Source organism: Otolemur garnettii, unplaced genomic scaffold (assembly GCF_000181295.1).
Source record: "Otolemur garnettii isolate 467f Iridium unplaced genomic scaffold, OtoGar3 scaffold00261, whole genome shotgun sequence".
In the NCBI taxonomy this organism is placed as follows: domain Eukaryota; kingdom Metazoa; phylum Chordata; class Mammalia; order Primates; family Galagidae; genus Otolemur; species Otolemur garnettii.
In genome coordinates this window covers 245,629-257,285 of record NW_003852656.1, presented here as the reverse complement: position 1 = coordinate 257,285, position 11,657 = coordinate 245,629, and the positions used below count along the sequence as shown (strand labels likewise).

At 55.4% G+C, this 11,657-nt stretch overlaps 3 protein-coding genes across 7 annotated transcripts in view; 2 read left to right on the top strand and 1 right to left on the bottom strand.

Annotated features, from left to right (window-relative positions):
- The window catches only part of F12 (coagulation factor XII), an 8,346-nt gene extending 3,583 nt beyond the window's left edge, over positions 1–4,763 (top strand). For 2 of the 5 annotated variants that reach the window (XM_023508643.1, XM_023508644.1), the window contains exons 3-13: positions 1,036–1,106; positions 1,380–1,490; positions 1,618–1,749; positions 1,889–1,993; positions 2,165–2,330; positions 2,423–2,637; positions 2,744–2,975; positions 3,243–3,379; positions 3,474–3,623; positions 4,188–4,336; positions 4,428–4,763. In XM_023508643.1, coding sequence (XP_023364411.1) covers positions 1,418–1,490; positions 1,618–1,749; positions 1,889–1,993; positions 2,165–2,330; positions 2,423–2,637; positions 2,744–2,975; positions 3,243–3,379; positions 3,474–3,623; positions 4,188–4,336; positions 4,428–4,595 — 1,527 coding nt within the window. In that variant the 5' untranslated portion in view covers positions 1,036–1,106; positions 1,380–1,417 and the 3' untranslated portion in view covers positions 4,596–4,763. Of the gene's footprint in view, positions 1–788; positions 889–1,035; positions 1,107–1,379; positions 1,491–1,617; positions 1,750–1,888; positions 1,994–2,164; positions 2,331–2,422; positions 2,638–2,740; positions 2,976–3,242; positions 3,380–3,473; positions 3,624–4,187; positions 4,337–4,427 lie in introns of all 5 variants that reach the window. The other 3 variants (XM_023508642.1, XM_012813400.2, XM_012813399.2) reach the window with 3 other exon arrangements.
- A 1,802-nt stretch (positions 4,764–6,565) lies between these two features.
- PFN3 (profilin 3) lies at positions 6,566–6,989 on the top strand. Its single transcript, XM_003802833.3, has one exon. The coding sequence runs from the start codon at positions 6,576–6,578 to the stop codon at positions 6,987–6,989; it is 414 nt and encodes a 137-aa protein (XP_003802881.1). The 5' UTR covers positions 6,566–6,575.
- A 2,119-nt stretch (positions 6,990–9,108) lies between these two features.
- Positions 9,109–11,657, bottom strand: part of SLC34A1 (solute carrier family 34 member 1) — a 12,008-nt gene continuing 9,459 nt past the window's right edge. The window contains exons 9-11 of the mRNA XM_023508622.1: positions 10,598–10,714; positions 10,392–10,516; positions 9,109–9,612 (exon numbers count right to left, since the gene is read on the bottom strand). Of these exons, the coding sequence (XP_023364390.1) occupies positions 9,109–9,612; positions 10,392–10,516; positions 10,598–10,714 (746 nt within the window). The remainder of the gene's footprint in view (positions 9,613–10,391; positions 10,517–10,597; positions 10,715–11,657) is intronic.

Sequence of the window (11,657 nt, the reverse complement as noted above, 5' to 3'; positions counted from 1 at the left end):
GGCGCCGAGCCTATAACCTTGTTTTATGTGTGATTCTGCCTAACCACATCTTATTTAATATATATGTTTTTGGTTCATTTACACTGAACTTATGGCCAACATTACTATAACTCCGGCCTGAATAAAGTTTGTGTAATACACATTTTCTCTATAAGGTATCATCACAGCCTTAGACGCACTAGACAGCTCTTCAGCAATAGGTTCAGGGGCCATTTCCAACATCAAGAAAAATGTTGCACTACAGTGTGAAAAGGACTTTTGTTCACAATATGCAAGCTCATACAAGCAGTAAGCAGAATGTCACCTAGTTGGACTTTTGCTGGGAGTGTGTAGATTTTTCACTGTTCTGTGAATCCCCACAAATGACCATGAAAGCATAGTGAGTATTAATTTGAGGTTTACAAACAGATTTTGTCAAGTAGGTAGACTCTCAAATGTAGAACTGGGAAATAGTGGAGATTAACTATACTATTATTATTGTCATTTTATGGATGAGGAAGCCAAGGGTCAGCGTGGTTAGGTGACTTCAATGTGCAACAAGTATTTAGTAATAACTTTGCAGCAAGCACTCTTCCAGATCTTGAGGTCACAGAATTGCCCAAGGTCACCCACCGAGCAGGGGGTGGAGTCAGGAGCCTATTCCTGCTGTCTCCCTCCAAAACCCAGCTTCTTAAGTGAATGCACAACGATCTCTTGGAGGGTCTGTCCTTTCTCCAACCAGACCCTGATGGGTGGTACTAGGGAAGTTGGGCACAGAGAAGTCCTCAGGGAATGTGTTATCCCTGCAGTTCTCACTGTCACCGGGGAGCCCTGCCACTTCCCCTTCCAGTACCACCGACGGCTATACCATAAATGCATCCACAAGGGCCAGCCAGGCCCCCAGCCCTGGTAAGACTACCTAGTAGGAATTGGGGCATGGGCCTGGGAGAGATGGATTCTACCCATCCTTCTGTCCAAGGAACTCTGCTTAGAGAGGGGAAGCTCCAAAGGGTCAGGTCCCTGGACAGAGCAGGGAATCCTCATCTCTTTCTATAGGTGTGCTACCACTCCCAACTTTGATCAGGACCAGCGATGGACATACTGCCTAGAGTCCAAGAAAGTGAAAGGTGCTTCACACAACCTCTGGGGTGGCACAGGGCCCTCTCTTCCCTCCTAGTTACTCACCTGGCTATCATAAGACCACACACACCAGGGGTCCCTCCCACCACAATACCCTTGAAGTCCAGAGGGAAGTTCTGGGAGGGGGTAGTCCCATTTTGCATGTGGGCAAACTAAGGCTTGGAAACATGCAATACTCACCAAGTAGGATCAGGGAGGGACTTGGCCTCCATCTGTCTGATTCAGGCTCCCTACTCCTCTTCCCACTGTGTCGATCTTAGACCACTGCAGCAAACACAGCCCCTGCCAGAAAGGAGGGATGTGTGTGAACACACTGACTGGCCCTCACTGCTTCTGTCCAGAACATCTCACTGGGAAGCACTGCCAGAAAGGTAAGGAGATACCAAAGGGGCACTGGGGACAGGGGCCACCCTGAGCCTATGGAAGAGGTCCCTAGGTCCCCAGAGACTTGGCACAGTCCAGGGCTACTCTGAGACCGTTGCTTACCTTTGCCCCCAGAGAAGTGCTTCGAGCCTCAGCTTCTCCGGTTCTTCCGTGAGAATGAGACATGGTACAGATCGCAGCTGGGAGGTGTGGCCAAATGCCAGTGCAAGGGGCCTGACAACCGCTGCCAGCAGTTGGCCAGTCAGGGTGAGCAGATCCGCTGGTAACTGGCCGGGGAGGAGGGATGGAGGTCAGGAGGAGACGCTGGAGGAAGCCCAGGTTGTGCGTGGGTGGAAGGGAGCGCTCTGTGGAGCCCTGGGGCAGCTCAGTGTGCTCCTTCCCCCAGCTTGCCTCACCAACCCATGCCTCAACGGTGGTCGCTGCCTGGAGGCGGAGGGCCACCACCTGTGCCATTGCCCCATGGGCTACACGGGACCCTTCTGCGACATAGGTGAGTGAGGGTCCCACGGGAAGCAAAGGTCCAGTCCCCACGTGGGAAGAGTTTTCGGAGAGGGAGGAGGGAAAGGGGGAAAGTGGCTGCCCGATCCAGAGGCGAGACAGTATACCCACCCTCCCCACACTCCCCACCTCCTCGAGTGCGGAGGGCTTGCTATCTCCCTAGACACTGAGGCGAGCTGCTACGAGGGCCACGGGCTCAGCTACCGCGGCATGGCTAAGACCACACTCTCAGGTGCACAATGTCAGCCGTGGACCTCTGAGGCCACCTACAGGAATGTGACTGCTGAACAAGCGCTGAAGTGGGGACTGGGCGGCCACGCCTATTGCCGGTGCGCTGGATGGGACCCGGCCTAGCATTCTCCTCCCCTGGCAGCCCTCTCGGGCTCCTGTCGCTTAACAGGACCACCTGCTGTGGTTACAGGAACCCGGACAATGACACCCGCCCATGGTGCTTCGTGTTGAGCGGCCACCGGCTGAGCTGGGAGTATTGCGACCTGGCACCGTGCCAGCCCCCAGCCAGGACAGCGCCTCCAATCCGGGTCCCCCCGGGGCGTCAGGACCTGCCCTTGCCCCCGCATCCGTCATTGCAGAAGCCTCAGTCCACGACCCAGACCCGGCCTCAGTCCCCGACCCCAGGTAGTTAGGAAGCGGAGGAAGTCTGAGCGGAAAGTTGCTCAGGCCAACTAGATTCCAGCCACCTGGAGGTGAATACCCAGGTTCTCAGCCTAGGTTCCTCCCACAGGTTTGCTCGCGAAGCCGGAGCAGCAGTCTTCCCTGCCCGGGACCCGCCTGCTCGGCTGCGGACAGCGGCTCCGCAAGCGGCTGTCCTCGGTGAGACGCGTCGTTGGCGGACTGGTGGCGCTTCCCGGGACGCACCCTTATATCGCAGCACTGTATTGGGGCCACAGTTTCTGCGCCGGTAGCCTCATCGCCCCCTGCTGGGTGCTGACAGCAGCGCACTGCCTGCAGGACCGGCGAGTACCCGCCCGCCCATCGCCCCTCCCAGCACCCTGGCTCCTCCACCCTCCCAGTTCAGCTTCCAAGACACCGTGCCACACCCGATCCCGTTTCCTACCTATTCAGCCCCATCCCTCTCTCTCCGCCCCGCCCTAGTTCCCCGGGAGAAAGAGGTTCGGGCCCCGCCCTAGTTCCCCGGGAGGAAGAGGTTCGGGAGCAGAGGGCTCCCCTAAACACTTGTGGAGGGCTTCAAGCATGCTACCTCCCCCGCACCCCGCCTGCAGGCCGGCGCCAGAGGAGCTGACGGTGGTTCTTGGCCAGGACCGCCATAACCAGAGTTGTGAGCAGTGCCAGACGCTGGCTGTGCGCTCCTACAGCCTGCATGAGGCCTTCTCACCCATCAGCTACCAGCATGACCTTGGTGCGTGAAGGAGCCCCCGTGGGGAAGGGAAGATAGGGTGGGAAGTGCTTGGGGCCTAGTGTCCCTGCTTTACGCTCTTCTCTGCCTGGGTTAGCTCTTCTGCGCCTACAGGAGAGCGCGGACGGCAACTGCGCGCTCCTGTCGCCTTACGTTCAGCCGGTATGTTTGCCGAGCAGTGCCGCTAGACGAGCCGAACCCAAGGCCGCACTCTGCGAAGTGGCCGGGTGGGGCCACCAGTTTGAAGGTAGACACAACAAGCTTGGGCGGGGAAAAACCTTTACCTAAAGGGATAGGCCACAGAATCCCACAACTTTTGTATCATTCAAGGTGCCTATAGGAGAGGTGGCGCCTCTCCTGATGGTTTGTGAGAATATGTAAGGCCCTTGTCCTGCAGTCTGTTCCTCCCAGGGTCTGAGATTCACTGTTGGGGCCCCCAAATCTCTGGGGGTGCAGGGAGAATCTCACTTTCCCTTGGCTCCCTGTGGGTGCTTGGCTGCAAGAGCCAGCTAGGATGCTGGCCCGGTATTCAGCAGCCCGCAGGCTCGTTGGATAGCCAGGTTCTGAGACACTAGGTGGGAGGTGGGAGTGGGGTTCCTGCTTCCGCTCCGCCCACTCAAACACAGCTCTTCTCTGGACTTCAGTCTCCCAGCCTGTGAAATGGAGTTAACAGCAACTCCCTCTTTCTCTGGCTTGCCGTGAGAGAGGAAGGAGGCGACTAGGTTTAGGAGCGCCTATCACAGCCTCATCTGTCCATTGTCTGGGCGACGAGCGTTGCTGGGAGGTGTGAGGAAGATGCTTTGTTTCGCAGGGGCGGAGGAATATTCCAGCTTCTTGCAGGAGGCGCAGGTGCCCTTCATCTCCCTGGAACGCTGCTCCGCCCCAGACGTTCATGGAGACTCCATCCTCCCTGGCATGCTCTGCGCTGGCTTCCTCGAGGGCGGCACTGATGCATGCCAGGTGAGCCTTTAGGTTCGGATATTATCTTCCCTTAACCTTATCAGGTACACACCCCAGGCTAAGGGCGCTGAACTGCGTGTTTCCAACCCAGGGTGACTCTGGAGGCCCACTGGTGTGTGAGGACGAGGCCGCTGAGCACCGGCTCACTCTTCGAGGCATCATCAGCTGGGGCTCAGGCTGTGGTGACCGCAATAAGCCAGGTGTCTACACCGATGTGACAAATTACCTGGCTTGGATCCAGGAGCACACTGCTTCGTGATTGTCCAGGGACTTGTCTTTTCCCCCTTCATGATTCCATAATGGGTCAGTGACCAGGTTGATCATGGACAGCAAAGATTGTGTTCCATTCTGTCTCCCCAACCCCCAACATCACCATCTCTGCACCAAGCATGGTGCAAAAACCCAATAAATGCTTTGAAAATACTGAGAGACTGCACTCTAGCCTGGGCAACAAAGTAAGACCCTGTCAAAAACAAGACAAAACAAACAACAACAACAAAAAGTCCTGAGAGATGGGTCCTTTTGGGAACTGTCAAGACAGAACTGGTACAACGGCTTCTCCACAGCCCTCAGAGAACAAAATTGATGAGATCTCAATGTGTAAGATTGAGATTGTCTAGCCAATGTTTACTGAGGCTCACTGTAGGATGCACTGTGCAAGGTGACTCTGCATATTTTCTTTATTTCTTTCTTCTTCTTCTTCTTCTTTTTTTTGAGACAGAGCCTCAAGCTGTTGCCCTGGGTAGAGTGCTGTGGCATCACAGCTCACAGCAACCTCCAATGCCTGGGCTCAGGCGATTCTCCTGCCTCAACCTCCCAAGTAGCTGGGACCACAGGCCCCCACCACAACACCTGGCTATTTTTTGGTTGCAGCCATCATTCCTGTTTGGTGGCTGGGCTGGATTTGAACCCACCAGCTCAGGTGTATGTGGCTGGCGCCTTAGCCACTTGAGCCACAGGCGCTGAGCCTGTGTATTATTTTTCTTTTCTTTTCTTTTTTTTTGAGACAGAGCCTCAAGCTGTCCCGGAGTAGAGTGCCTTGGCATCACAACTCACAGTGACCTCCAACTCTTGGCCTTAAGCTATTCTCTTGCCTCAGGCTCCCAAGTAGCTGGGACTACAGGTGCCTGCCACAACACCCAGCTATTTTTTGGTCATTGTTGTTTGGCTGGCCCGGGCTTGATTTGAACCTGCCAACTCTGATGTATGTAGCTATAGCACCTTAGCCACTTGAGTTACAGGTGCGGAGCCAGTTCTCAGTCTAGACTGTACATGAGATCATCTGGAAAGCTTTTGAGCCTATCTATGCCCCAGATCCATCTCAAGCCAATTAAATCAATTATCTCTAGGGATGGGGCATGGATAGTGGTTATATTCTTTTTTTGAGACAGAGCCTCAAGCTGTCCCCCTGGGTAGAGTGCCGTGGCATTACAGCTCACAGCAACCTCCAACTCCTGGGCTCAAGCGAGTCCCCTGCCTCAGCCTCCCAAGTAGCTGGGACCACAGGCGCCCGCCACAGCGCCTGGCCATTTTTTGGTTGCAGCCATCATTGTTGTTTGGCGGGCCCGGGCTGGGGATTCGAACCCGCTACCTTAGGTGTATGTGGCTGGCGCCTTAGCCGCTTGAGCCACAGGCGCCGAGCCAGTGGTTATATTCTTTTAAACTCCTCAGGTAATTCCATGCACAGCCAAGGTTGAGAACCATGATCAGGTGGTGTGGACCCTGAGGGCTGGCGACTTGAACTACCCTCATCCCCACTTAAACTCGCACTAGACCAGTGGGTGTCAAAGTTCCAGGAAACTTGCTAGACATACAAATTCTTGGGCTGCATCTCATACTACTGAAGTAAAAAGTCTAGGGTGGCACCCAGCAATCTGTTTAACAGCCTGAGTTTCAGCAGGTTCTAAAGCTGACGTTTGAGAACCACATTGGTGGGTTGAATGGTTCCCTTACGAGCGGAGAGATTCAGCTATCCAAACATGGCATCTTTTTGTTCTTAAACCCATCATTTCAAAGGGCCATTTAATTTGGTTTTCGAGCGTCATTTTCACTCATACACGATCCCCTTCTGAAAGCTAACTTTAGAACTTCCCCAGCCACGTTCTCCCATCTAAGAGACGCTCTGCTCTGTGACGCGGCCGTGTCATGTCACTGCTCCGCCCCCAAATACCTCGTAGCACCGCAAGCCGTGACACCCGCCAGTTCCCAACGCCAGGCAGAGAGGTGGACCCGGAGCGGGATGGGCGACTGGAAAGGCTACATTAGTGCGGTGCTGAGGGATCAGCGCATCGACGACGTGGCTATCGTGGGCCACGCAGACAATCGCTGCGTGTGGGCATCACGGCCCGGGGGCCTACTGGCGGCCATCTCACCGCAGGAGGTGGGCGTGCTCACTGGGACAGACCGGCGCACCTTCCTGCAGTCGGGCCTGAGCGTGGCGGGCCGCCGGTGCTGCATCATCCGTGACTACCTGCTGGCGGACGGCGACGGCGTGCTGGACGCGCGCACCAAGGGGCTGGATGGGCGGGCCGTATGCGTGGGCCACTCGCCACGTGCGCTCCTTGTGCTCATGGGCCGACGCGGCGTGCACGGGGGCATCCTCAATAAGACCGTGCACGAGCTGATCCGCGGGCTTCGCACACAGGGCACCTAGCCGCGCAGCAGGACCGCCCAGGGCGGAGGCAGCTGGAATAAACTGTGACTTGGCTGTGATGGCTCACTCTCCGGTTTCACGTGGGCAGTTGTAACTAAGGAAATTGGTGTATGGGAATGTCTTTCCAGAAGGGTAACGAGGTGGGGCTGGGATTATGCGTATAGAGGCTTCCTAGCCTCCTGTGCCCTGCAGAGGCCTCTAGCTGTCCTGCTGTTCTTTGGCACTTTCCCAGGGTCCTAGGGACTTCACAGCTGATGAAGAGTCCAAGGACCAGGGCCTACTCAAATTCTACCTCAGTTCTCAGAATTTACATGTTTCAGTAGGACAAACAGTACAGAGAGCCTCCTCCCCATCCTGCCAACATTTCTCCCCCAGCACACACCAACCAGAATCAGGGAGTCAGGTTGGAGGCCACTGCACCCCTCACCCCACTCCACTTGGCAGGGAGGCATTAGCAAGGGTTGTTAGTGGGTGACAGGATGGGGCTGGTAGCTTGGAAAGCAGTTCTGGGGTTCCCAGGCCCCTGCAACTCCCCAACAAATCTCAAAAGTGGGTGCCCTGGCTCTGCGCCTATAGCTCAACCGGCTAAGGCGCCAGCCATGTACATCTAGGGTGGCGGGTTCTAATCCCCAGCCAGGACCCGCCAAACAACAATGACGGCTGCAACCAAAAAATAGCTGGGCGTTGTGGCGGGCGCCTGTGGTCCCAGCTACTTGGGAGGCGGAGGCAGGAGACTCGCTTGAGCCCAGGAGTTGGAGGTTGCTGTGAGCTGAGATGCCATGCCATGGCACTCTACCCAGGGGGACAGCTTGAGGCTCTGTCTCAAAAAAAAAAAAAAAAAAAGTGGGTGCCCTGAGAAGGCACATCCCAAGACCATCACAGCTGGGTCTGAGGGTCTGAGGCCCTACTGCCTGCCTTTACCTTCCTGCCTCCTTGGGCTCCAAAGGCCCCAGAAGAACTCCTGGACTGGAGGGAGGAACTTTGGCATCCCTACCCTTGATCTCACTCTGCTGGTTTCAGCTGCAGGGTGCCATATGGAGGAGGAAGAATTGAAAAGCTTGAGTGGGTTTTAGTGAGTCCTGGCTTATTGCCAAATACAGAGGCCAAAGGTAGGTGGGAAGGTGTCTTGTTCCTGCCACCCTGTGTGCTGGGGCCAAGGACATGCCCTCTCTTGCCCACCTCCACCCTTCCTGTCTTCTCCCCCAGAAGCCCTAACAAACCCCACCTGTCACTTATCCTGGATCCCTGGTCTTATCCCAGCAAGGGGGAGTGAATGTGTGGCTGAGGTGGGTGAAGGCAGAGGGCAGAGACCAGAGGAGGACCAACCTGGTGGGGGACAGGGGATGAGGGTTTAGAGAGTCCTCCTTAGGGGTTACCACTTGCCTAGGAAGGGTTTCCAGGGAGTTTGAATTGTGGTTGGACTCACTAAGGCAGAACTAGGTGGATCATTGGGGTGCACTACTGGCTTTTTAAGAATGCATCTGGATAGGGCAGAGCCTGCTACTGCAGCAAGTCTTTGAGGGGAGAGGCTGTTGCTGGGCCCCAAGCCTTGGTCTGGACTTTCCCCATAGATGGCGAGCAAAAAGGCTTCCAAATGCATAAGGAGGGTTTAATTCTTTTTTTAATCAGGCAGTGTTGGGAAAGGGGGCCATCATGGTGGTGCTGAAAGCCTGGGTGAGGATGAGAAGGTATTATGGAGGGGGAGGGTGGCAGGGAAGATGACTCAGGCATCCATATCTGTGCACAAGCACACAGCTGCACAGCCACGCATGCAGACCCACCCTCACTCCTGCCCATTATAGTCACATGTACCTGAGGACACAGCACAGGTCTCCACACACACATGTGAAAACCCAAAATCCTACCCAGATACCCTGTCCTCTGCACACAGCCTCTCATAGGTGTGTCTGTGCACACACACAGGCTAGTACATATGTGTGCACAAATACAAGCTTTAACACAGGGATAGTTGGACACCCATGCGTGCCCAGACCTCTGTGGACCCACATAAAGTAAGACTGGCACCCAGAGTGGCACAGATACATGGGCACCCCCATGTATCCCTGCTGTCCTGGGCTCCATGCACAGGCCCTTCCCCACTCCAGGTGGTGGTCTGGATCTAGAGGCGAGTGGCACTATGGTGAGCAGGCAGTGCAAGGCGGGGGGAGGGGGTGGCAGGGGGCAGCTCCTCCAGGAAGACCCTGGTGGGCAGCGAGGGTGAGCGGGGCTCAGGTCTGGCATAGCACAAGGTGGCACGGGTGATGAGGCGGTCCAGGGGCTTCAGGGAGTGCATCCAGTGAGGCAGGAAGTCCCATGTCTGCAACCACTTGGGCAAGTGCCCAGGACTCCGATTCTGCAGGATGCTGACGAGCACCACAAAGGCCAGCAGGGCTCCAAAGGGTGCGCCCACACCTACCATGGCCTGCCAGCCAGCCATGGAAATGCCAAACACCAGTGAGGGCAGTAGCAGGAAGCACACGAGGAGGTAGAGGACAGCAAACCAGCGGTACTTGGCAGTGCGTTTGCCCAGCGCCTTGGCCATGCGGATGGGCAGGCGCGTGCAGGGTACTGGGTACCACAGAAGGATACCCGAGATGTTGAAGAAGAAATGGCAGAGGGCAATCTGCAAGGAAAGGGTGGGGCGGCTGAGGTGGGCATGGCCCTACAGCCCCTGAATCAGGCCAGCGGGGATGGGTGCTGGGGCCACAACCTGGTCTGGGCAGCAGGAAATTTATCCCTTAGAGCTGATGGGCCCCCAGATCATCCTGGGACGGCTGTGCTGGTTATTAAAATATCAAAATATTTCTGGACCAGTTGGTAAATTATTATTGCCATGAGCTCTCCTCTTTTCCCCCATTGACCCCTCTCTCAGAAATGGCCAGAGCTAGGCGGCGCCTGTGGCTCAGGGGAGTAGGGCACCGGCCCCATACGCCGGACGTGGCTGGTTCAAACCCAGCCCCGGCCAAAAAAAGAAATGGCCAGAGTTAAAGACTGCTATAGGCTTCTGGCTTAGCATCTCCGGAGTCATACTTGGTCAGTGCCCTGGCTTGTCAGTCCCTCCTTTGCTCCTAGAACAACTTCCCTTTGCTGCCTACTCCCAGCCCGCTCTACTCATCCTTGGTCCCCCAAACCGTCCTTGGTCCCACCATAATCAGCTCTTCCTCACAGTGTATGTCCAGCTCTCTGTGCTTACAGGTATGTTAAACACTGTCTCCCTGTTGGATGCTAAGGCCTTGAAGATGGCATCAGGTATACTTTGCCATAATGGTTTCCATAGAGCATGGTGGGTGGCCCTTTAGTAGATAGTCAAAAAATATGTTACATGGTCAAACCCTCTGTCAGGACCCACGTGCCAGTCCTAGCCCCATCCTGGGTCAGGCAGAGCTGGTCTCCCAGACGTACCTGGAATGAGCTGGAGAGCTTCTCCCTGGGGCTGGCCAGTGCTGCCAAGATGGCAGTGGTGGTGGTGCCAATGTTGGAGCCCAGTGTGAGGGGGTAGGCCCGCTCGATGCTGATCACGCCCAGTCCTGGGGAGCAGAAGGACAGAGCTCCCTGCCAGCTTTGCCCCAACCCCGCCCCACCCCACTCTGCTCAGCATGGGCACTCACCAATGAGTGGAGTGATGGCTGAGGTGAACACAGAACTGCTCTGGACAACGAAGGTCATGCCAGCACCCACCACCATGGCAAAGTAGCCCGTGACCCAAGTGAAGGGGGCAGGGAAGTCTGCAAGGAAACCCCATCCCAGCAGGCCTCAGTCAGTGGGGGTGTTAGGAGAGCAGAACTGCTGGGGCGGGGGCATTTGGATGCAGTTTCCACTAGGACCTCATCAGTGTCTGCTCAACTGCAGTGGCTCCCACTGCCCTCTTTGACTTTGGATGAAAGGCTTTTCTCCCATGGTTCCATCAGATTATTATACCTTTGCTCCTGCTGTTCCCTCTGTCTGGTGTATCCCATTTAGCATCTAAATATTCATTCTCTGGCTCAGCAAGGCTGTTACTGAAAAGCCCTCCCTGGCCAATGGCCCTTGAACAGACTTTGTTTCTCCCTTCTCAGAGCTCCCTCAGCCCAACAGTTGCCCCTTACTGCAGCATTGGTCATGAGGCCCCTCTCCCAGTGCCTGCCAGTATCCCAAAAACTCAAAATGAAGTTTCAGATGAAAACTAGATGGTGATACCCCTCTGCCCCAAGCCCGCTGAGCATCCCCATTGCCTTTATTAAAGTCAGGCTCTAAGCAGAGCCTGGAGGCCCCATCCCAATCCCCTTGCCGCTCCTGCCAGCTGCTGGCCACTTTTCTGTGCCACAGTCCTGCAAAGTGGGCTTCTACTTGCAAGCCTTTGCACTCACTATTCCTGCCACCCATCATGCTCTTCATCCACATCTCAACTACTCCTGAGGTCTCTGCTCAAATGCTATTGCCTCAGAGAGGCCTCTGACTGCTCACTGAAGCAGCCTCTTCCATACTCTCGCATTGACACTTTTTGCTGTCTCCTTGGCAATTGCTTCTCTTTTTCTGAACTTGTTCTCCACATTTGTTCTCCTTTTCCCCCTGCTGGGCTGTAAGTCCCCTGAGAGCAGAATCCATCTCTCTGCATCACCTCTGTGTGTATCCCTGGCATTTGGCACTCAGTAGGGATTTGATGACTTCTTTTTTTTTTTTTTTTTTTTT